General features: G+C 47.0%; 1 protein-coding gene across 7 annotated transcripts in view; it reads right to left on the bottom strand.

Annotated features, from left to right (window-relative positions):
• Nucleotides 1–24,466, bottom strand: part of mast2 (microtubule associated serine/threonine kinase 2) — a 138,076-nt gene that overhangs the window by 105,773 nt on the left and 7,837 nt on the right. For all 7 annotated transcript variants that reach the window (XM_086225458.1, XM_086225459.1, XM_086225460.1 and 4 more), the window contains exons 2-3: nt 2,787–2,937; nt 1,832–2,022 (exon numbers count right to left, since the gene is read on the bottom strand). In XM_086225458.1, the coding sequence (XP_086081584.1) occupies nt 1,832–2,022; nt 2,787–2,937 (342 nt within the window). The remainder of the gene's footprint in view (nt 1–1,831; nt 2,023–2,786; nt 2,938–24,466) is intronic.

The following is a 24,466-nucleotide window of genomic DNA, read 5'->3' as shown; positions in this document are numbered from 1 at the left end:
GCCTCGTAATATCAGAACTCTGACAGCTGGGACTCTGAGCTGAAATGTGATGTGCATGAGCTGCTGTTTACTGAGAACCCGTATGAGGCGGAGAGTAACAGTGCACAGGAGAGACGCCACTCTGCCAAGAAAAAGGAAAACATCAATAAACTGGCCCACGAGACATGTAATAACCTGTGATTATTTGCTCAGCTAGAATAACTCTGCCATCATACTTTCCGTTTCAAATCCCTGCAACAATTTCCTGTCGAATGCATCCACCAATCCCTCGAAGAGAAACCAGAAAAAAAAATATTGAGGTCATTATGAGGTCATTCACATCGGCCAAACTAAACAACAAGCACAAGCTGAGGGGACTTTTGTTTGATAGACTCAGACGGTGGTCCTTCACCAGCCACCGCAGATGTTAATGAAGACGGATCCAGCACAGGGCGAGGAAACGCCTCGAATCCTTGATACGCGCGCGCACACTCACTCACTCACTTGCACACACCCTCCCTAATATTGGTGATGCAGCACTTGTTAAACACTGCTGCCCTCTGCTGGTGGTTTCAGGGTTAAGAGGTTCTTGTCCTTGTTAGTTGCTGCTCAGTCATTCTGAATCCCCCTGCAAGTGCGTTCAGTCCACTCAGTCCTGAGCTCATCCTTATAGAGCAACTGTTGGAAAAGGCCAACAACTGATTGACTCCATTTAATCAATGAAACTAAAATAAGGTCAATTAAATCAAGAGATATCAAAACATGAGCACGATAGACAGTTTACCACCAAATAACTCACAATCACACGACCATGACAGTGTCACACTTTAACATGATAGTGACCAGTCAGAGTCATTCTTTTGTCTCTTTTCTGCAACAGCTTTAAGTAGAAATTCTGTAAATTTCTTCATTAGTAGTTAGTGATAATAATTATCTAAATCCTAAAATCAGTATTTTTATCATTACCTTAACATTGATGCTTGTATCAGGACCACGAGCCAGAAATCTGATTTGATCCATCAATAAAAGAAATAAAGACAAAAAACCCACAACGTGTCCAGACAGCTGAAAAACAGAGCTTGGATCTGTTCTTCAAGGACTAACCATAGAACCCTAGACTGGATGAAAGGAGGCAGTTAGAACTCGTGAAAATGATGTCAGCACCCTCGAAACCCCAAAGCCAGTGGCTGCTTTGAAATAAACTCTTAATCAGGTTAAATATGCAACTTCAGTTTTTCTATTTTTCTTATCCAACTTTGTTATACTGCACAAAACATATATGTTTTACTTCTCCACAGTTCTTGACATTATTAGACAGTTTCCATGGAGACACAGGACTTCATATAGCAGTGAAAAATGAGCCCAACGTGACGGCTGCAAAGAACACAGTGGAACAAATCTACCGTAACAGTGGAGCCTAATTGTACCTCCCTGTACAGCCAGGAGGGGTCAGGGTAGAGCACACACACACACACACACACACACACACACACACACGCACAATGCAGGGAAGGTCACATGGGGGTCAGAACTGCACTATCATGATGCAAATACACACACCAAGACACACAGGAGCTGCTGTTTCTGCTCCACTTCTTCCTCTCAGCAGGATGCCGTGTGTGTGTGTGTGTGTGTGTGTGTGTGTGTGTGTGAGATTGTGTGTGTGTGTGTGTGGCAGTAAAAGCCTGAGTCATCGTCAGCCTGCCTCCCCACCACATCCATATTCCACCACACTGACTGGTGGCGAGCCTGCAGACACTCCGACTACATCCTAACGCTGTCAGGTGAGCGAGGACGAGTGCCAGCAGTCACCAGGAAGGAGGGGATTCTTCAACTACAGGAGGGTACTGACCAGTCCGGTGAGCGATGGCGCAGACTGACCCAGGGTTTGGCTCCTCATACGGACCAGGTTGTTCCCATCTCCTCCTGCTGCAAGCGCTCCCCCGGTGGCCCCGGGCCCGACGAAGCCCCCAGAGGGCCCCTGCCAGGCCAGCTGACTGACCCCAGCGTGCAGGCTGCTGGACAGAGGCAGCAGCTGCTTACCTGAGAGAGAGAAGCTATTTTCAGTTAATATTCCAGGCAGTTACAGCTCTTCATCATGGGACTGCACGTCAATCATTTCAACCTATTTTATGGCCAGGAAGCAACGAGAGAAAAGAAGTAGCAGCTGCCTGCTCGCCACCCAGCAGCTCAACATCCAGAGCTCCGGCTTCATGTCGGATTAATAATGTGTGACCTTGTTTTGGTCAAACACAGCCGTTAATCTGTGGTGGAGTTTCACATTCATGACATGAACACGGCAGATTGGTGCTGGATTAAGAGCAGAGGAAAACGACCTCAGGTGACTCCAAATCCACCTGAACTCAGCATCTGTTAGCATGTTGGAACCATGGGACTTGCTGTCACTATAAAACCTGACCTGGAGGTTTCCTGGCTGATGAAAACTCACATTTATGAATACAAGAATCCAATATTTTCATTTCCTATGAGGATTATTCTTCCACAGAATTGGTTTTACGGTAAACTATCTGCAGCTATAAAATCCCAGAATAAAATTTCCAATAATGCTAACAGTTCGTTCTCATTCTGTGTTTTCAAACACTAAGAATGCAGAAGTATTGGTTCGTGTGTATTTTCTGATATTGTTGTTTTTTATTATTTCCAAAACAAAACTGCCCTGATGTGGTCGATGAAATTGGGACTGAATTTCCTTTTTTTGCTTTTTAAATCCAATTTTTCTTTGCAAACTGTATGAACGTGAGCCTCTGATGATGATGAGGTTGTGTGTGCGTGTGAACACGTGTTACCGGTCATGGCCAGGCTGCTGCGCCGTCCACGGCTCTCATCCTGGCTGAGCTGTCGGTGCAGTTTGGATTTGGAGGCAGCGGTTGCCGCGGGAGACAGGTCAGGGTTACTCAACTTTCTGAAGAGGAGAGGAGGCGGAGCCGCAAACTCCCTCTGGAGAGAGAAAACCGAAATTAAATGTCATCATGTCTGTCAGTCACATGTCACAGATGAAGACGTTTGGCTCGGAGTCTGTCACCTCATTTCTGTCTGTTCCAACTGATGAATGATTTCACATTATTCACACTGTGGGCTAAAATTCAACACAATTTCAGTCCATCCATCCATCCCTCATCCCTCCATCCATCCCTCATCCCTCCATCCATCCCTCATCCATCATCCCTCCATCCATCCCTCATCCATCCATCCATCCCTCATCCCTCCATCCATCCCTCATCCATCATCCCTCCATCCATCCCTCATCCATCATCCCTCCATCCCTCATCCCTCCATCCATCCCTCATCCATCATCCCTCAATCCATCCCTCATCCATCATCCCTCCATCCATCCCTCATCCATCCATCCATCCCTCATCCCTCCATCCATCCCTCATCCATCATCCCTCAATCCATCCCTCATCCCTCATCCCTCATCCATCATCCCTCCATCCATCCCTCATCCATCATCCCTCCATCCATCCCTCATCCATCCATCCATCCCTCATCCATCATCCCTCCATCCATCCCTCATCCATCATCCCTCCATCCATCCCTCATCCATCCATCCATCCCTCATCCATCATCCCTCCATCCATCCCTCATCCATCATCCCTCCATCCATCCCTCATCCCTCCATCCATCCCTCATCCATCCATCCATCCCTCATCCATCATCCATCCATCCATCCCTCATCCATCCATCCCTCATCCATCATCCCTCCATCCATCCCTCATCCATCCATCCATCCCTCATCCATCATCTCTCCATCCATCCCTCATCCATCATCCTTCCATCCATCCCTCATCCCTAAATCCATCCCTCCATCCATCCCTCATCCCTCCATCCATCCCTCATCCCTCCATCCATCCCTCCCTCATCCCTCCATCCATCCCTCATCCCTCATCCATCATCCCTCCATCCATCCCTCATCCATCATCCCTCCATCCATCCCTCATCCATCATCCCTCCATCCATCCCTCATCCCTAAATCCATCCCTCATCCATCCATCCCTCATCCATCATCCCCCCATCCATCCCTCATCCATCATCCCTCCATCCATCCCTCATCCATCATCCCTCATCCATCCATCCCTCATCCATCATCCCCCATCCATCCCTCATCCATCATCCCTCCATCCATCCCTCATCCCTCAATCCATCCCTCATCCATCATCCCTCCATCCATCCCTCATCCATCCATCATCCCTCATCCATCATCCCTCCCGCCATCCATCCCTCATCCATTCCTCATCCATCCATCATCCCTCCATCCATCCCTCATCCATTCCTCATCCCTCCATCCATCCCTCATCCATCCATCATCCCTCCATCCATCCTTCATCCCTCCATCCATCCCTCATTCCTCATCCATCCCACATCCCTCCATCCATCCCTCATTCCTCATCCATCCATCATCCCTCATCCATCCATCATCCCTCAATCATCCCTCCATCCATCCCTCATCCATCCATCATCCCTCATCCATCCATCATCCCTCCCTCCATCATCCCTCATCCATTCCCCATCCATCCATCATCCCTCCATCATCCCTCATCCATCCATCATACCTAATCCCTCCATCCATCCCTCATCCATCCATCATCCCTCCATCCATCCCTCATCCCTCCATCCATCCCTAATCCCTCATCCATGCATCATCCATCCATCCATCCATCATCCCTCCCTCCATGTTCCCCCTCTTCTCCTGTTGAGGGTGGTGGGGGTGGAGCCTATCCCAGCAGCCTTCCCCCTGGACAGGTCACCAGTCCATGGCAGGGCCAACACATAGAGACAGACAACCATTGGCTCTCCCAGCCACGCCTACGGTCAATTTAGAGTCTGGATTAACCTGGTCCCTCTTGATGTCTTTGGACTGTGGAGGAAGCTGGAGTACCAGAGAGAACCCAGCAGGAACAGGGAGAACATGGAGACTCACCCAGAAAGACCCCGTGCTGCAGCCGGGGCTCCACCCTCAACCTTCTTGATGGGGGCCACAGGGAGGACCACTGCTCCACCCACAACCTTCTTGCTGGGGGCCACAGGGAGGACCACTGCTCCACCCTCAACCTTCTTGATGGGGGGCCATAGGGAGGACCGCTGCTCCACCGGGCCGCCCCACAATTTCAGTATTACACAATTTTTCTCTTTCTGTGGTTCATTAAATCCAAACTCCAATGGTTTTCTGCTCGTTGCCTTGTGAAAAGACGACAAAACAGGGAATCGAATTTGTGAAGTTTGTCATCAGGACGATGCTGTTACTTAGTTTGTCTCTTTGCTGTAATTAAGATCTACACTGACAGCAGCAGCCACTCCGACTCAGAAGGCTGAGACGCTCACATCGTCTCTGCCGCTGCTCACATCAACCACCCCCCACATCCATCTGATCATTTCAGCTCCTGGATGAAAGTGATGCAGACATGACAACACTTTTACTGAAAGGACAAAGAAACAGAGCAGCAATATGGTTATTTTGTTGTGGACGACAACAGTAAGAACCAGCTGAATATCCACTTGAAATGTCTGAAGATTCAGCACACATCTGAAGGACCAACAGGCCTGGACAGGTTGGTGACTGCTGGCTTGATCAACCAGATCCAATGAGCCAACCAGAGCAGCGAATGGAGCGGCAGACCGCAGAGACGCCAGCCGTGGCTGCAGCTTCCTCCTTCATCACGCTGTTGAGCAGCTGTCGTCCTTCACCAGGAGTCATGTTGGCATCACTGTGGGACAGCCAGTTTTCTCAAACAAGCTGGAAGTACAGATGACAATCCTGGACTCAGTGTTCAACCGATATCGTTAAACGGATTATCCAGGGTCACAGGGTGCGGGAGTCCCCCCAGCAGACAGGCCTTGCTGCGAGCCATCACTGCTCCTCTGTGCCGCCCATAAAAATCCTGTCTGCATGAAAGCAATGAACAGAAATCGTGCTTCATGGTGTAGACTCAGTTAGGCCGAATGAGACACTCACCGGGTGATGGTGTCTCTCTCTCTGTGGAGGGATCTTCTCCATCGTAACAATCTCGACCCGTCGCCAGCTACAACCTTTCACTCCAACATGGAGGACTGCTGCGCTGCAGACGCTTCGTAGCTGCTGCTCACACTATTCTCACTTTCAACCAAATCTGATACTTGTGCCTCTTCATGTTTATCCACAAACACAGGCAGAAATAAAAACCAGGTTCAAAAATGCCGGCATTCTCCTTGAACTGACACGTTGAGGCCCAACCGTCCAAATTCTGTCCAGTGAACAGGCAGCGAGCCTGACTTATAATTCAGTTTGTCAGAGTAATAAAGGAAAAGTTCCTCTGGACTTCCTCAATATGCACAAGCTTTCCTCGGAGACACTCCAGAGAACATACAGTACAGCCAACACACACACACACACACACACACACACACACCAGCAGACTCTCCTTCAAACAATTTTGGAAACATCTGCTGTTGCCATGGTAACACGGGTAATATTCTGTATTCCCTCACTTATGGACCTGCCCTTGACGAGACTTTCCAAGAAACATCTGGACATCTCACACACACACACACACACACACACACACGCTCCCAGATGGCTGCATGTATAAGGGAGCTTTAATGAAAGCTTCCGTTAGCCTCCCCCGCCAGCCACTCCCTAAAAAGCGCCGCGATGAACAGCCTGAAACACGAGCTGCCTCCACTCACTCAGGCTGGGTTGACGAGCTGAAACGAGCCGTCAGAGAACATTCGGTTCTTCTGCGTCACACCAACCCGTGACACTCATGAGCAAGTGCTGCTTTACGTCGCGCCGCCAGTTAGTTTTACTGACATGTAACTTCTCTTTATTTACTTGGACTGACACTTCAACACTGAACAGAAAAACAAATCCAAAACAAATTCAATTTACTTGTAAAATGAAGAAAAACAGTCAATCGCCATATTTGACCAGGCAGAATCCAACATAGCTCAGCATCTTTTCTTTGAAAATGACAGAAACAACTGACTGAAATGACAGCTGACTGATTGCTTTTAAATCAATTTTTTGGATAAATCGTTGTAGCAGTTTAAAGTTAGTTTTTGCAACTACATCTGAAAATGTCTGTGTAGGTTCTCATTCATCCAGGTCATCGTAGATCGAAGCGAAGTCAAATCTGGTCAACTGGACGTAAGTTTAAATCGGAGCACCGCATCCCTGTGTCTTTTAAACCAGACAACACTCTGAGACAAAGACTGGTTCACCCCAAAGATCCCACCCCTCACAGCCAGAAAAGCAATCTGGTATACGCTGTCAGATGCAGTGAGGCCTGCACGGATCTCTACATAGGGGAAACCAAACAGCCCCTCAACAAGCGCATGGCCCAACATAGAAGAGCCAACTCTGGAGGACAGGACTCAGCAGTTTTCCTCCACCTCAAGGAGGAAAGCCACTCCTTCCAGGACGACCATGTCCAAATCCTGGACAGAGAGGACAGATGGTTTGAAAGAGGAGTTAAAGAAGCCATCCACGTCAGGATAGAGAAACCATCTTTGAACAGAGGAGGTGGACTGCGACATTTCCTTTCTCCTATTTACAACCAAGTCCTTTCAAAGCTTCCCCAAAGAGCTCAGCTGAAAGACCCATGTGGAACGGCTGCTGCCAGCACAGCCCATTAGCATCTGAGCGGTCGGTGAAACTCCCTAACGACCACCCCTGAAACTCCCTGACACCGCACAACGACTGTCGTTTGGGGAGGCCAGGTGAGTCTCGGGAGGGTCGTTTCCACCACAATAGCACTGACCACTCCCACACAGGTTTATAAGCTGGAGTTTCCACACTCTTCACTAGAACTGAAGAAGCCTCTCGGATGAGAGGTGAAACGTCTTCAAGATAAACTTACGTCCAGTTGACCAGATTTTACTTCGCTTCGATCTACATCTGAAAATATCTTATTAACTAATTTAAACTCGTCACCAGAGGAAACGTTTGTATGTATTTATTGCAATAATATCGAGTGTACATTCGCTCCAGCTGACACGTAAAACAAGCTGTCTACCTGCTGCAGCTCCTTTTATAACCACAGGGGGGCACTCAGACAGTAACCTGTGAGTTATTCCAGGCAATTTACTGGTCTCAGTGTCTTGTTCAGATTGATTGAATCTCTGCGTGTGTGTGTGTGTGTGTGTGTGTGTGTGTGTGTGTGTGTGTGCGGAGCTGAGATTCATCCCTGCAGTCACTAAACACACATTTACAAGACCACACAGACACAGACACACAGACACACACACACACACACACAAGCACAACTTAGAGGACAATCTTGCTTGACATCTCAAACCTGTCACACAAAGACAGGTCCAAAGACACACACTTGTCGTCCCCCTGGTTGTGACGTGTGTGTCCAGTCGTAAGCCTGTTACCTGCACCTTGACCACGACCCCAGCCAGCAGCCTCGCCCAGCTGGCACACCGACGTTCATCCGACTGCAGCTCACATCATTGCAGCTAAATTCTTCCTTCAAATATTTGTTCTCAATACAAAAATGTTCATAAAACTCTTGACTTGAAACAATTCCAGGAACGGGATTCTCAGAGTTTATTTACTGGTGTGACGGTACAGACAACCATCCAGCGCGTGCAGTCGTACGTGACGAGGAACCTTCACAATTACGAGTTCCACCTTAGACTTGTATCTTTGGAATTACACCACCCTAGCTGGCGAGCCAGTCACACCGCGTTTCAGGGGTGCGACAGACCAAAGCTTCGAATGTGGGGTTAATCCTTCCAAGTTTTGTGTATGCGGGTCATTTCCATCACATCGGCTGAGTGGAACCATTTCTGGATCTAAGGCGACTGTTCAGGTTTAATGGGCAACAAACTACAGGCTGCATGAACGCCTGCAGATGCTCTGCTGCAGAAGAAAACGGGCGGGTTGCAGTTTTCCTGTTGTACCAAAGCATGACTTGGATGCACTGCCTGATGATTCATGGCCAAGCTATGTCAACATCAAGTGTCTGAGGTCTTCCAGTGTTACAACACTGAGGGGGAAGTAAAACCAGGCTTTCATAATGGCCTCTTCCTCCCTCTTGGGCCAGCTTCCCTCTGGACTCCCGCTGCCTCACATTTAAGCCCACACCCACTGCCACATCCATCTTTTGTCATTTTCTGTGCTGCAATTGAATGGAACACGAATGACATCGACAACCTAACACATCTGTCATCAGCTGGGCCTGAAACCAACCCTGAGGCCCTCGCGCTTGCCACCCTGCAATGAAAACATCAGGAGCAGTAGAAGAAGAACGGTTCTAAGTTGAGACGCAAATTAGGGGAAAAAAAATATCAATACTGCAATATATCACAATACTTCCTCTTGTAACACAATATTGATACACTTGCACCAACCTTTCTATTGGAAGAACATTGGCAGTTTGGCACATCATCAGTACAGACAGGGACTGGTCTTTTTTAAACAGAGTGGTACCATTCTCATGGCATCCAAACTAACATTCTCATAACTATGGAACTCCTGTCAAACCATGTTAATCACAGTCCTGCCCGATGGTCCATAGTCCAATTACAGAAGCTGACATTTCTCATTTTGGGCAAAAGTTTGCAGTCACTGATCCCAAACTCCATTCAAAACCAGCCTTTAAAAGCTGTTTTCTGGTCAGCCAACCCTGACAAAGTGTACTGTCCTCACCACGTCTGTACCTCAGCATTATTTTTGATCTGTTTAGTGGAATTACATCCCAGTCAAGTTGGATGCAGCGGTGATTCGGGCTTGATTTTAAGGAGACTGAGCTGTGTGAGCCTCAGGATGAAGTAATGGACCCAGACAAGATGCTGTTTACTGCAGTATTCCAACATTTCTGAGACTTCCTTGGGTAAAAGGCAGCAATATGGTGCCTTCAGCCGTGGTTGATGACAGAAACAAACAAGGTTGGTATGTTCATGGGCAGACAGGCAGCTGCAATCGTCAGCAGAGCAGCCTCACTCACTGTGGCTCAGGCCCACACAGCAAAATAACAGCCCCAATCAATCTCACATACTGGTTTTCTGGCAGCAAACGTGAAGAGACGATCCAAGACTTGATTTAAAAACTCTCTTGGTGCAGTGTGTTTACTGTTGACTCAATGAGCTGAGGGAGGACAGCACATGACCCCATCGGCCCGCAAGTGGCTTTTAATGCGGCTGTAAATGCACCGCTCAGGGAGATGGATGGCTGGCAGTCACAGAGCCGAGGGCACCATGCAGGACAATTAAGGATTAAACCGCTTGTGCTGTTTTGGTGATGGCTGTCTGCATGGAAGCAGCCAACAGTTCGGTTTGTTTTCTGTGTGTGTGTGTGTGTGTGTGTGTGTGTGTGTGTGTGTGTGTGTGTGTGTGTGTGTGTGTGTGTGTGTGTGTGTTCAACAGTTTCTCTCCTAACCCTCTATCTGCTGGACAACTCTCCACCGTGTCCACCACTGGAGAACCCTGTTTCCTGTCAACATGCATTAATTGGCTCTCAACGTATTTGACAGTTCTTCTGTATTTGACTCTTTGCTCCGGTGAGAATGTTGAATGATGACAATCACAACCAAAAATCCAAGTTGTGTTCAACAAAAGTAACACTGGAGCTCTGGAGCGTCATACATTCCTGTACAGTGTACACACTCGAACGTTCACCGGCATTCGAGTCCGACAGCTTGTCCAGCAGAGCGTGCGCTGACTCGCTTATTTACAAAAACTTAGTGACCTCTTAAAGAAAGACTCGTGACAAAAAAAATGAAGGCGAGGAAAAGGAAGTACACAAAACAAGCTGAGAGAGAGATGAAGGTTTGGAGATAATAACTGAGGCTTCGCTAATGAGGCGCTCTGCACGTCACCACAAAGAGGAAAAACTCATTTCAGACTTTGTGAGTTTCTTCTCGACTCGATTTACTGTTGAACAATACATTCTAACATTTGTTCACATTTCGCTCAGCCCTCTTGTTCAAGTCAATAAGGGAAACAAATGCATTTTTAATATTGATTTCTCAGGCACCATTTTTAAAACAGTGAATTACCATGATTATCATACATCTGTGCTAGTTTGTCTCGTCGTTATTTCTGTCGCAGCATGAGCCTCCAGGAGGAGTTCAGCCGCCCCCCGGCGGAGGTTAATGTCTCCATACATTAGTGTCAGATGTTACTTCCACGCTGGTCACAGCAGCTTCTCTGAGAATCATCATCACTTGTTCCTTTGGGCTCTTCAGCTGCTGCTAATGTCTTGACCGGCCTCAGCAGACACACATTATTTAACCTTAATGTGCCTCTCCGACAGGAATTCAATCACAACGCTGGTGTCTGGGTCTGCTGCTGCTGGGCCTCCAGCTACTGAGCTGGCTGCTGTCAGACAGAACAGCCTGTACCCCCACCCACCCGGCACCCCAGGCCCACCACAGGCAGAGCTGAAACCACCTTAACCAACAGTGAATCATCTGAACTCATCTGAAAGTTTCGTCTGTGCAGACTGAGAAAGCAGCACTGAGCCAGACCACAATTAGTGCTCATCATATATCGCTGGAATCGCTGAAAAGCCCAGAGACGACACCAAGAACAGTCACTCCTGATCCCTTCATCCAAGCAGAGCCCGCCACTCCCCCACAGTAGTCACTGCAACCTCACACCACATATCAGAAAAATGAACAAAATAATGGTTCCATTTCTCACTCCAACTGCCGTCCCCTCCCTCCTCCCTGGGTGAACGCGGCCCCTCCCCACTTAGACACACACCATGAGGCTACAAGCAGTCATTTGGTAATTAAAGGTAGTTCATTTGTAACGAGGGCTCACCAAAATCCATGCTACAAACCCACTCATAGAGTAACATCTCATCTTACCATCCATGGGCCTGGTGAACTGCTGAACCCCTGGTGCAGACATGAGTTGAACATTTGTCGTGTTGAGGCAATTAATCAGCCAGCTGATGTTGGTTGATGAGGAGGCCTTTTTAGTGCAGGAAAAGTGGTTTGGTTTCATTTAGAAATGTGGTCCCTGCATCACTTGTCTGGTAGAGCGGCTGTGCTCCAGTGCTGCACTGACTTGGCTCCCAAAAGTCCCTCATCAGTCAGCCCTAGCTTCTTTATGTGCCGACAAAGGCTGCGTTAAAAGGCTGGAAGCAACAGAAACTTTCCAAATCCATCAACAAGTGCAGACATTCAGAAGAAAGGACTGTTCGCTGGAAATCTGATAGTCAAACATGCTGTGAAGAGGAGAGCAGACACAAGTCTGAGCCCGACCTCCGACCTGAGGGGGGGTGTGCTGCTGGTGGAGCTGAAGAGGTTAACAGTCTGTTGAGCGTTCAGCCTGTTACATCATGAGATTAATCACATGTGTGTCTAAGCAGGATTATATTGCATCATACCCGTTTCCTGTGCGTGTGTGCGTGCGAGGGTACGAGCGTGTTAATGACAGTTAATACAAGTGTTGATGAATTCCAGATGTGTTAGAGAGGAAACAAGGTGCTCCGAGGAAAATATGGGAAGAAATGTTGAGGGAGAAAAAATGAGGGACGGTTGAGGAAATATGAGAGAAATCTGGCGGATGGATGTGAACAAGAGGGACTTGTAGGGAGGAGTGAGCAGTAAAAAATGCTTCTTATCCTCCGCTGGGGTTTGCAGACATGCAAAACAAGAAATCCACAAACAAAAACCAGAAAAACTAAAACAAAAAACCATCTCAAGTCCCCACCAAACACCACAGGCGTTATTTCAGAGCTGAAATGCCAGCATCAGAAGGTGGAAAAAGGAATGTTGTGATCCTGACATGAGAGAGAACTTTGAGGAATGTGTTTCAACAAAATGACCACAGGTCAAAGTCAAGAACATCTAAATACAACAAGCTTCAAAGTGCACCGAGCTCCCGTCATTACCGGCTGCTAGAGTTTACTCCAAAATAAGCACCCGTTCCCCCAATGACCATTTAAGTGGCCTCAGTGTTCCCTCTAATTCCTTCAAACACACATAAACGATCTTAGCACACATCAGGCTGCTGCTCTTGGTGCGACAGCAAAGGTTTTTAGACATTTGGGGGTGAATTCCGCCCACGTGCTAGTGACCAGGCAGCAGAGGATTAGTGATGAATGGTTCATCAGAAGCAGGTCATCCAGATCGCATCACCTCGGCCTCTTGGCGCCGGCGTTCACGGCGACCGACGCAGGAGTAGCAAGAGAATTGACTGCATTAAGAAGCAGAATGTCAATCAAAGCCAACGACCTCACTGCACGGACGCTCGTGCACACGAGCAGACTCACCACCTCAGGGTTGGCATCTGCCTCATCAATATTGGCCGAAGAACTACTTTTCAGATCACAATGACATGAATTTGACCTTTGACCTGGTAGACACAAAATGTTTTACCAAGAGAAGAAAGCACAGGAAGAAAACAAGCCCTGGAAAGTTCGAAGAATCAAGCGGGAGAGTTCGACACCACCATTGTACGAATGGTTTGTAAACCTGCTGGGGAAAAAGCAAACTGATCTGCAATGAGAGGATCTGCCTTTCTGGCATCACATTCATGTCACAAACATGACGGAAAACAGGGTGACAATCAAGCATGAGGGCGGCGACAGCGAACAGCTCTTCGAACTCAGCTGAACATGTCAGAGCATCATCCCTGAAGCGGGCCACAAACTGCAGCGCTCATTTGGGATTTTTGTTTACGGCAGCGGCAGTCGGAGGGTCACCTGACCTGGGATTCAACAGTGATTTGTTCCCACAGCAGACAAAAGGTTGTGTGGGAAGGATCTCTGTCGGAGGCAAACTCCTAAAACCTGACAGGAAATTTCGAGTCCCCCTCTGCTCATCTAGTTTTCTATTCTATTCATCACATTTCATGGGCTTAGGACTCATCAAGACATTTCAGAAATAACACTCAGATGAATCAATTACAGAAAGAATAACTAGCTGGAGCTGATAATAAATGTTCTGGTTCCTCTTGGCCAAATGGAATTTTACGGGTCAGCAGCCTCGCTGTGCTGACAGGCATCATGAGAGCGAGTGTGTCCTCGTCTGCTGAGCGTTCAGCAACACTCATTACAGCAGCACTGCACCACTTTGAGGGGCCAGAGAGGAGGTCAAGCAACTCTGGACCTAATTAGAGCCCATGTTTGGCTTTAGCAGCGGCTCGCTGGAGACTCAGCTAATCAGATGCTCTAATGAGGCCGGTGTGTTTGCATGCTACCTCTGTATTTCGTAAGGGGAGAAATGTAACCTTGAAGATCTCTGGGGAGATTCAGGCTTTAAAGAAATCATCTGGACTTCATTTGACTTTCTTTTGCTTTTTTAACTGAGGCTTGATTTAGTTTCAGAGATGGAGAACATTTCTAAACTGATCAGATACTGACGTGAGCTGTTGTCTTTTCAACATGTTTTAAACAAACAAAACGTGGGTTGTTTCTGGGGACAAACTTGCAAATTTTCAATGACATCATTGAAGATAAAAAGGAGGACATGTAGCTTGTAGAGAATGTGGATGTTCTGGTTGAAAGTGTCCATGGTAGTGCATCATTGTGATAGGAGGAGAACCGGTTCTACATCCATCTCAAGTCTCGATTCTTGTCATGGACACCAGAAGGCTTCCAGGCAGTCCTACTGTGCAAAGTGATGTCAAGCAGTGGAGCTACGGCTGAGAGGAGGAAGCAGGCCAAAACACGGCTACAGGAATGACATATTTCTGCAATTTCAGCAGTAAAAGCTAATGTTAGCCTATGAAGGAACTACACCAGGGTGACATGACTTCAAGGTCACCACCCCTGTTGTCTCCTTCAGACACTTGTTAGCAACCAGTGAAGAATTTTTTGGCATGTATTATATAACAATACAGTTAATGAATCAAAAGTCCATTGACTTAATAATGAAACTGCCGTATTCCAAAGATTCATTCATCAGTTGATTTTCGTCGGTGAAATTCTTTCTTTCTTTCTGCTTCATGATCAGACCACCTGTTTCTAGCGTGCAGCTTTAACTCCTTCCTGCTAGGTGTTGACACTGCACAGAAGGAACGTCAGAACAGAGCCGCAGCACAATTTGTGCTCTGACTCGCCGCCAGCTCCACCTGCACATCTGCTCACCATCTTCACATAACCGCCAGCAGACACGAGCAGAGCTGGAGAAGAATGCAACGTGTGTCGTCATGTCAGTCGTGTCCCCACAGAGTAGCTGCTCCTCAGCTGGGTGATGGGAGGAGCAGCGGGAACTCGCCCGGTTCCTCAACACTGTCATCTACAGGCCAGTTAGCCGTCACACACATTTTAAAATTGCCACCTTTGGACTTTGATACCGGTATTTTTGTAGTTCCTTGTTTGCTTTAATTACATTATGTTACAAATCTTTGGATTTAAGGTTTTGCTCAACACAGTTTCATAAGGGCCCAAGTGGGAGGAGGCCCAATTAACAGCTCATCCCCCCCGAGGCCTTGCTGGTGCAGGACACACTGGTGAAGCGCAGTCCAGTATGAATGTGCCTGTCTTTCTGTGCATCCTTAGCTTTGGCTGCAGCCTATATTCTATTTATCTGTGTGCAGTAGCTGTCAGAGAAGACGTGTCATCGCAGCAGGTCCCGTGAACCATCAGGGGCAGGTTAGAGGGCACCGTGTCAGCAACCGCAGACCCTGGACGGAAAACTCCACTGCCTAAAGACCTGCTCATCATCTGCTGCAAAATGCTCTTTGGACTCTCTGTGACATTCCAATCAAACCCTAACACAGTCCACCAGCTCCAGTTATGACTTGAGCCACAGTACATTTAACATGTTGGTGCAGAAATAAGCCCGCAGTGGGCCCACATCGCGGCACCGCTGCCGGAGAGAAGAGCCTCTCTCAGGACACTCGGCTAATGGGTCACCATGAGGTCACGCTGTGAACCACAGTGAAGAGGCTGAGGAGGAAGAAAACAAGGTGCCTTGACCGACTGTGCTTCGTCCACCTCCGTCAGCTAGTGTCACAGTGCCGCTCCACAACAGCAGCATTATTAAGGACTGATAAATGAGGAACTAAAATCTTACTCGTCACAGTGGTGACAGACTGAGGTCCTGGTGTGTGACATGAACAAATCCACTGAATTCCAATATTCTACTCATTAGCAAAGAGTAGCCAAGTAGACACGTTCAGCTCCTCGTGTTCAGCCGTGCTGACTCCCATCTGTCCAAGGTTTTCAAACATTCAGGACTTGGAAAAAAAATGGTACAACCAAATGAAGAGAGAAATTCATCCAGATTTACCAGCACAGATTGAATAAAATGAATGAAAGCTACGTGGTTTGATGCAACATGAATATATACTGTGCATACTGAAGTGATCAGTGACTTTAGGGTTCGTAAATGAAAGGTGATTGATTTGTTTCCCCGGCTCATCCGGACCACATATCCTCTAATAGCTCAGGACTTGTGAGGCAAATGTCCTTGACTTTTCAAAAATGTTCTGGCTTTTACTTTTCCAGGCATAGAAATGTCTGTTTTCAAATTCCATTCCCAAGTTTTTTTAATCAACACAATGACTCTGAAAGTCAAAGGGATGAAAATAAGTACGTCCAGTCAGGGGTCACGCTTCCATGACAACCGACCACCTCTGGAGCTGTTAAGTCAGTGACGACTGCAGAAACATTTGACCTGCTGCAGTCAATGAATGTCACAGTATGTAAAGAAAGAAAAAAAGAGTGTATTTATTACGGAGCTTGAATAAAGTGAAGCATTCATCTGATGATTCATCAAATCAGTCGTGAACACCGGGTTCCACGCCTAAAACACATGAAAGACCAGAATCAAAGTGGTCTCTGACAAGATGAGACAACGAAGGAAGGAGACAAAAGGCAAAGCCGGACTGATAAATGAGGTGTGTATTAATACAAGGTCGGTCCCAGCAGGGCATCTCCTGCCCGCCGCCCCCCCAGCGGGAGGTGACCTTCACTGACCACCAGAGACAGAGGTAGCTGAGCCCCTGCTGCCCAGCCCAAATAACGATGCGGTTGCTGTGGATCTCTTCATTAACGAGGGCCAGGGTTTAGACACGGCCAGGGTTGGCAGCAGAAATGAGGAGTGAAATGTTACAGGAGGGAGGTTTCCCTGCGAACAGTGGGTTGCATTCAGAAAATGTCAGCCTTTAAAATGTCACACAAAGGTTGCACATTTTCATCTTCTTTGCTCACACAAACATTGTGTTCAGAGAGGAAGAAAGGACGGCGCAGGCCCAACGCACTCAGAGAATATGAGAGCTGCAACTGTTCCTTTTCCCTTCTCCCACTTCAATTTGTGGACCTGAATCATTTTGAGGGGGAGCATCACAGATTAATGGGACAATTTGGAAGCAGCTGGAAGTCCGGATCCATCCTCTCTGTGATTCTGCTTCGCTGTTGAAGAGGCGGTCGCTGCAGTGAAAGGAGCTCTGGATGGACTGCAGGACTGTGCTTACTCACAGAGCCTGGAGTTACCGCACGTAAGCAGTGACCACTCCCCAATATGCTCGTCAAAAACGTTGATGGATATGAACGGCCCCTGTCAAAGGTTTCTATGGAGTTTCTCCTCAGTCGAGGTGAGGCTGTCATGATGCCAGGAAAAGCCCTGAGACAACTATTTTTACTGCTTGTAAAAACGAGTTGTACAAATAAAATTGTCTTGCCTACTAAATGAGTATTGTATACAATACTCATTTAGTACCGTGTCGATATCAAGTCCTCTAGTTGACTTGCCACATCCACTCTCAGCACCGCTGCAGATGGGCGGGAACACAGGTATTTGTTTCTAGTTATCAAAAATAAGAGTGCAGCACACACGTATCCACTCAGACTCTGTCCATAGGGTGGCCTATTTTGTGTTAGTGAATCACTGCAGCCCCTCCCCCTCTCCAACGCCAGGGAAGACTGATTTATCAAGAGATTTTCGGAACAAAGGCAACATTGCCGCTAAAGACGTTCCCAACCCCTCATCTGTAGGTCTGTGGTTAAAGAGGGACCAGCAAATTGGATTTTCACAGCTACACTCTACTTAGCATAAACCCCCGGCTACTTCCTATTCATGATGTAATTTGTCTGCTGTGGATTTCAAAGACACACAACTGGGGAAGCGGCTGATTGCATGGCCTGCAGCGGTGTCCCTCTCATGCCTGCCTTCAGCAGATGAAAGCAGGATTCTGGAGGCAGGACAGAAAATGCTGCATGTGGTTTATCCTGCTTGTTTGATTGCTGTGACACTTCTACAGTATACTGCCTCTAAAGCTCAGGAGTTGTTCAGATCCACGCCTGCCAAATGTTCTGGGTTGTTTCTGCTTCGAGACTTTGCTCTTTTAGATGCACAATCAGTCTTGTCTTCTTGCAGAGTTGTGGTGAGTTGGTTTCACCGCGTTCACTGTACATTATCCACTATAAACAAGGCTCAGTCAGTTAGGACGGACATCTTCATGTCACATCAAACACACAGCATGTTGGTTAAATACATGTTTTGAAGATTCTTGCAGCAGAAACATGCAAAGAATAAATGCACAACTGAGGACGTGAAGAGACACCAGGCCTTCATGATCATGCCAGTCTTTCTGCTCCTAGCGTGACAGTTCTTGTGACGTTCAGGACATGTGACGGATACTGACCAGTAGGATGGCTGAACGCTCGCTGGTGTGCAGACGTAACCGTCATGGCAAAGAGAACAACAACCAAACCGAGGACACGGAGTGAGAACTGAGAGATAAATGTGGGCCAGGAACAGCGGCGAGACTTAAGCTATGAGGTTGAATGGTTAACGAGTTCATGTGTGATAAATATGACTATTCTGTTGTCTGATCTGGGGGGTACACATATGAACAACTTCCAGGTTGGGTTCCAGTTTTCAAACTTGATTCTGTGAACGCGCGATGAGATCAATCCCACATGTTTTAGTCATCTTCACAAACTCAAACAAGCGCTGCAGCTCGAGGTGCAATGACTCCGGTCTCTCACGCTACTCAACAATCAAGTGCTTTCATAACAAGTCCCAAGTCCTGTATCCAACAACTTCTGAAATCCATCCTCATAATTCAGCATGGCAAGCCATTACTTTTCCAAAGCAAAGTCAGACTACGTAATACAGAGCTAGCATGCTACATTATCCCCACAAGGGTCGTGTGGCGCTGACTGCCAGGATAAATGTGCGGTTTGGCTGCTGGGTTTGAGCGGTTAACCAAGCGCTCTGTGTTTCCTTCTTGGCCCAAGCCATCTGTCAAAGATCAGTGGACATGGAGTGGCTGCTTTCACAGGTCTGAGTCTATTCAGGACCAACATGGAGCGTAACGACCCACGCCCAACAATACGCCCCCTCGCCAGGTCGTTGTTAGAGGTCAAGGAGAGTCAGGAGTTCTAAACTGTGAGACCACTGTTATTTTCCTTCCCTCCTGATTTGACTGCTTAAGCTTTTCCAGTTAAAATTGTCACTGCCACTTTGCTTAAATTACTGCTGAATGTTCAGCTGTTGTTTTCATCCCACTCCCACTAAACTACCAGCTCATCCCAGAATAACAAAATAAAATGAATCAATCCTGTCCTGGACATGAGCGCCGTGTTTTCTCTGTTCAGGTTTCCACTCACATCCTCTGGCCGGTGAATAGTGATGGTGGTGAGGCAGATTGGTGTTCGAATGATTCCCGTCCTGCCGGCTCCCCAACATCTCTCCCTGTCCCGTCTCAAATGATGGAACCCTGTGACCCACTGGATTGCCAAAAAAGGCCTTTGTTACCATGAACAAACACAATGTATTCTAGGTGAATGTCTCAGACGCTGCTGCCTGAAGTCATTCAGCATGAAGAAGCTTTATTTTCATTACACAAAGGTGGACAACCAAGTTCTTTTTGGCAGCATCTCACTATACATATACACACATACATATATATGTCTGTGTGTGTATATATATATATATATATATATATATATATATATATATATATATATATATATATATATATATGTGTATGTGTGTATATACACATATACACACATACATATATATGTGTGTGTGTGTATATATATATATATATATGTATGTGTGTATATACACATATACACACACATATATATGTATGTGTGTATATACACATATACACACACATATATATGTATATATACTCTAAATCCACAAACGTATGTTTATATTTGCAGCTGAAATTGACAAAACACCAAAAGCGTTCATTTCTTAATTAACATTAACAATTAAGAAATTGTCGCTCTAATGAAATCATGTAAAAATATATTCACTCCACTCACATAAGAACCTCACAAAAAGGAAAACAGCATCAACAGCCAGCTGTGACAGTTCTACTCGCTCGCCAGGCGAGTGCCTGTCTACTCGGCGTGAGGACACAGCAAAGCTAAATAGAACCCTGCAGCTGCCCGTCAATCCAATTCCCCCCAAATTAAAAAAAGCAGCATAATTCAATTATTTCTGTGACTTACTGGTTTAGAAGTTATTCTTCAATTACATGTTGGTTCCTTGAATTTGTCAATTTAAGAAATTAAGTTCACTACAACCTCCAAATGAATTCTGAATCAAATAGATTTTCTTTACCAAATCAGTTTATTGTTTCATTATTCTACATTCAACCAGCCAGCCCGCCGGCTGCGCAAAGTGATTGCAACAGTCTGGCAGCAGGTGATGAGCCAGTCCAAACAGCTCCACCATGACTCAACATAAACACATGGAAACGAGAGCGGGAAGGTTGGCGAGGAGGAGGAAGAGGAGGAGGCCAGCCTGCAAGACGATGAAGAGCAAAGCTACAACACAAACATGGAGGTAATTAGCATAAACTGTCATAGCGTCAGCAAAGTGGCTGAAAACATAAATGAACAACAAAGAACACACACACACACACACACACACACACCTCATTATGGGCATGTAGGCAGTTGGGACACATTCCAACAGTAATATCATGAAGGTGCTCTACACTCAGACATACAGAACCTGGCTGTTCTGTTCTGCACAGCCACCTCAGGCTTGTAATGATGCAGCAGTACGACAGCCAATATTTTGCAGCCATAGATTCCTTCAGCAACACACAATACAACTGTGGCAGGTTTTCGTTCAGACAAAAGCTCCAGAAAACTATTAAACTTTTAAAGAGTTGCGGAAAGCTGTTGTGGTGTAAAAAAATGGAATCACTCCATGGCAGTAAAAGACATTTGGAGCCTGGTAAATCAGAGAAAACTGAGATACCCACTTATGGTCACATGCCTGCACCACTGATGGCTGGAAAAGTGTTTCTGAAGCAGAAATATGCTACGATGTCACCGACTTATGGCTGGAAGAGTTGTTTTGTGAAATCACAATGAACTGAAACCACATAAATTTACTTTATCCTTCAGTCCAAGAGAAGGGTTGTGAGCATTGAGAAGTTTAACTTTTAAATCGTTTGTGCTCAGGAAGTTAATTTTTCTGTCTTTTCCAAACTGGCCAGTCCAGTGGAGCAGTGGTCCTCACTGTGGCCCCCAGCAAGAAGGTTGTGGGTGGAGCAGTGGTCCTCACGGTGGCCCCCAGCAAGAAGGTTGTGGGTGGAGCCCCGGCTGCAGCACGGGGTCTTTCTGTGTGAGTCTCCATGTTCTCCCTGTTCCTGCTGGGTTCTCTCTGGTACTCCAGCTTCCTCCACAGTCCAAAGACATCAAGAGGGACCAGGTTAATCCAGACTCTAAATTGACCGTAGGCGTGGCTGGGAGAGCCAATGGTTGTCTGTCTCTATGTGTTGGCCCTGCCATGGACTGGTGACCTGTCCAGGAGGAAGGCTGCTGGGATAGGCTCCACCCCCACCACCCTGAACAGGAGGAGAGGGGGAACATGGAGGGATGGGTGGAGGGAAGAAGGGATGGATGAGGGATGGACGAGGGATGAATGGATGGATGAGGGATGGATGGTGGATGGATACCCAAACTTGAACTATCCTGCCCCCTGTTGGCCTTCTTCAAATTCAGATCATATTGTCAATGGTCTGCCGTGTCAGAGCCGAGCCTGGTTAGCTCGGGGATAGGAGTCAATGATGATCAGTACGATGAAGCAGGTGCAGCAAAAACTCAAATGTGAACGCGTCCACAGACGAACTGGACATCCTCGTCTTCCACTGCACGGCCCAGGGCGCTGCCGAGGAACATGATCAAACAGTGGCTATAAACATGACATTTCCTCCAAAACAGGACGTCCTGATCATGTTACCCTGATTGCTGCCCAGTCTTTTAATAGCAAGGACCCTCTGCTACTTGAGGCCTGATATTCATAATTTCCTGTCAGAGTACATCTGAAAATGACACAAATGTCAAAGCATGAATGCTATCTCACACCTGCTGCCAGGTTTTCCTCTGGCCGTGTTTCACAACGAGAGTTTGAGTGTGTATTCATGAGTTTTTTACTACTATTAGCGCTGCATTTCACATTTACACATGAAATGTTGGTGACCTAACAAACCTGCAGACCTCAGTACCAAACAGAACCACCCTGCTGCAAATTCTGATGTGTCAAATACCATGATGAGCAAGATGGTGATGAAACTCTCTCCTTTGCAGCTGTAACATCTGCGCTGCTGAACAGTCCTGAGTGTTGTGGCTTGTTCTGCTTTACATGCTATAGGTTTTACTACCATCTTCACCTCTGCATGGACTTCTTTTGGATATAAAGTTAAAGCTGAACTTGAATTCAAGTCCTGGGACGAGTTCCAACTCTGTTAGCTTTCCTGTGCGTGTGTGTGCATGACCCAGTATGTTTGTGAGCAACAGGAAGAAAAACACACTGCACCAGTGACTAATCTTCCTGAACAGCAACTGCGCCTTACACACTGATCTGCCCCCCATCAGCCTTTCAAGGAATGTTGTCACTGGCATTCGCTTCTATCAGTTTGCTCCAGTAACTGAAAAAGTTGCACACCATAGTGCTGGGCAGGGTGACACAATTTGCATTGGAGTAATTTATTCAGTGATTATGGCAGTTTCCCAGTACGCCACAGTGGTTCCAGCCCAGTAGGGAGAGTGACTCTTGGTCCCCTCCTCACAAGTGTGGCGCTCCCGGCAGGCAACATTTGTATTTCATATAAATGACATGGGCGTTCACCACCCAGCACTAGTCTGGCACATCACATATGTGACGCAAGTTTAGCAACTGTTCAAAGTGTTTCCCAACACACACACACACACACACACACACACACACACACACACACTTCTATGGAGATGACAAACTCCTAGAGAACAGTTAGGGGGTTGGCATGGCCTCTGGAGGAGCTGGTGATTGCTACCCAACCCTCTCTCCCACAGCAAGACCACATTTCACACCAGCTCCCGGCCTGGTGAACCTAACAACGCACCAGAGGGACCACAAACAGGAGTTATCTGACGACCAGACTGAATCGTCCTGCTTCACTCGAAACTGGATTTACTCAGCTGCTCCAACCGACAAGTTCATGCTTTCTCAGCTGACAGCTTCAATGATATCATCACCGTTTCATTATTGCAGGGAATCAAGGAAGTTACACAGGGAGTGGCAGACAGGTTTTTGATGTTTCCAGCTCGCCGCCCTCCCTGCAGCACAAACAGGCCACGCAGACTACGCATCAACAAACACACCAGTGTATTGTGTTCTGTGTAAGCCTGCACACCTGCAGGGTTCTGATGCTTGATCCTGATACTTAGACTGGCTCTCCAGATTCTGTGCAGACATGTCTGACAGTGACACACACCAGTAGATCATGTGTGCAACTTCAGCAGTGATTTCTTCAGCTACACCCACCATCTCCTGCATTTATACAGCAAATGTTCATATCCAAGAGCTTCACAACACGTTCAAGTCGACGCTGGTGCTGGAGGCATCAGGAGCAGGCGGGTCAGCGCTCTGACCTGCTCTTCACTGCTGGGCTGTTAAAACCCAGAGGATTAAACTGATATCTGAGCTCCAATGCTTTAATCTGGGGTGTGTGAGTGTGAGGCGTAATCACGCATTTCAGCTGGGTCACATCTGCAGGCTCAGATTGCTTCTGTAGAAAAAATAATAATCACTAGAACAGGGAGTGGTCGGAACAGGACTGTGCTGAAGCTGCAGGCTCTCCCATGAACCTCTTCTTCTTTTACGAGCAAACCTAAAGCAACACGTTGCCTGCACTTAAAATAATCCAGTCATTCAATTTAGTAGCAGAGCTATTCTTGTGTTTCATTTTCACAGGAGATAGAAATGGAAGATGGGCAACTTGCTGGGGTCGGTTCCTGTCTGGAGAATGATTCTACGCTGGCCTGTCTGTAGAACCACAATACTTCACTGGAATCACATGTTGCGATGCACTTTTACCCTCATTGTGAGTTCCCTAATGTTTCGGTTCAGGGTGTAGGCCTACTGGCTGATGCAATAATAGCAAGATTGATCACTTCATTAACAGCAATAACAAAATTCAATGTCACACAATGACAACGGCGAGTCTGGGCCAAGGATGCTGAAGCAGTTGGCTTAGCTTTGCCTGGAGGAGTTTTAACACTCACATTTACAGGAGCTCAGGTCCATCCGTGTCTGACTGGAGACACTTCCTGATCGTTTGG

Source organism: Aulostomus chinensis, chromosome 14 (genome assembly GCF_037954235.1).
Source record: "Aulostomus chinensis isolate RoL2024-O1b breed Wild chromosome 14, RoL_Achi_v1.0, whole genome shotgun sequence".
Classification (NCBI taxonomy): Eukaryota; Metazoa; Chordata; class Actinopteri; order Syngnathiformes; family Aulostomidae; genus Aulostomus; species Aulostomus chinensis.
The sequence above is the reverse complement of the archived record's forward strand: the minus strand, read 5'-3'. Positions and strand labels throughout refer to the sequence as shown.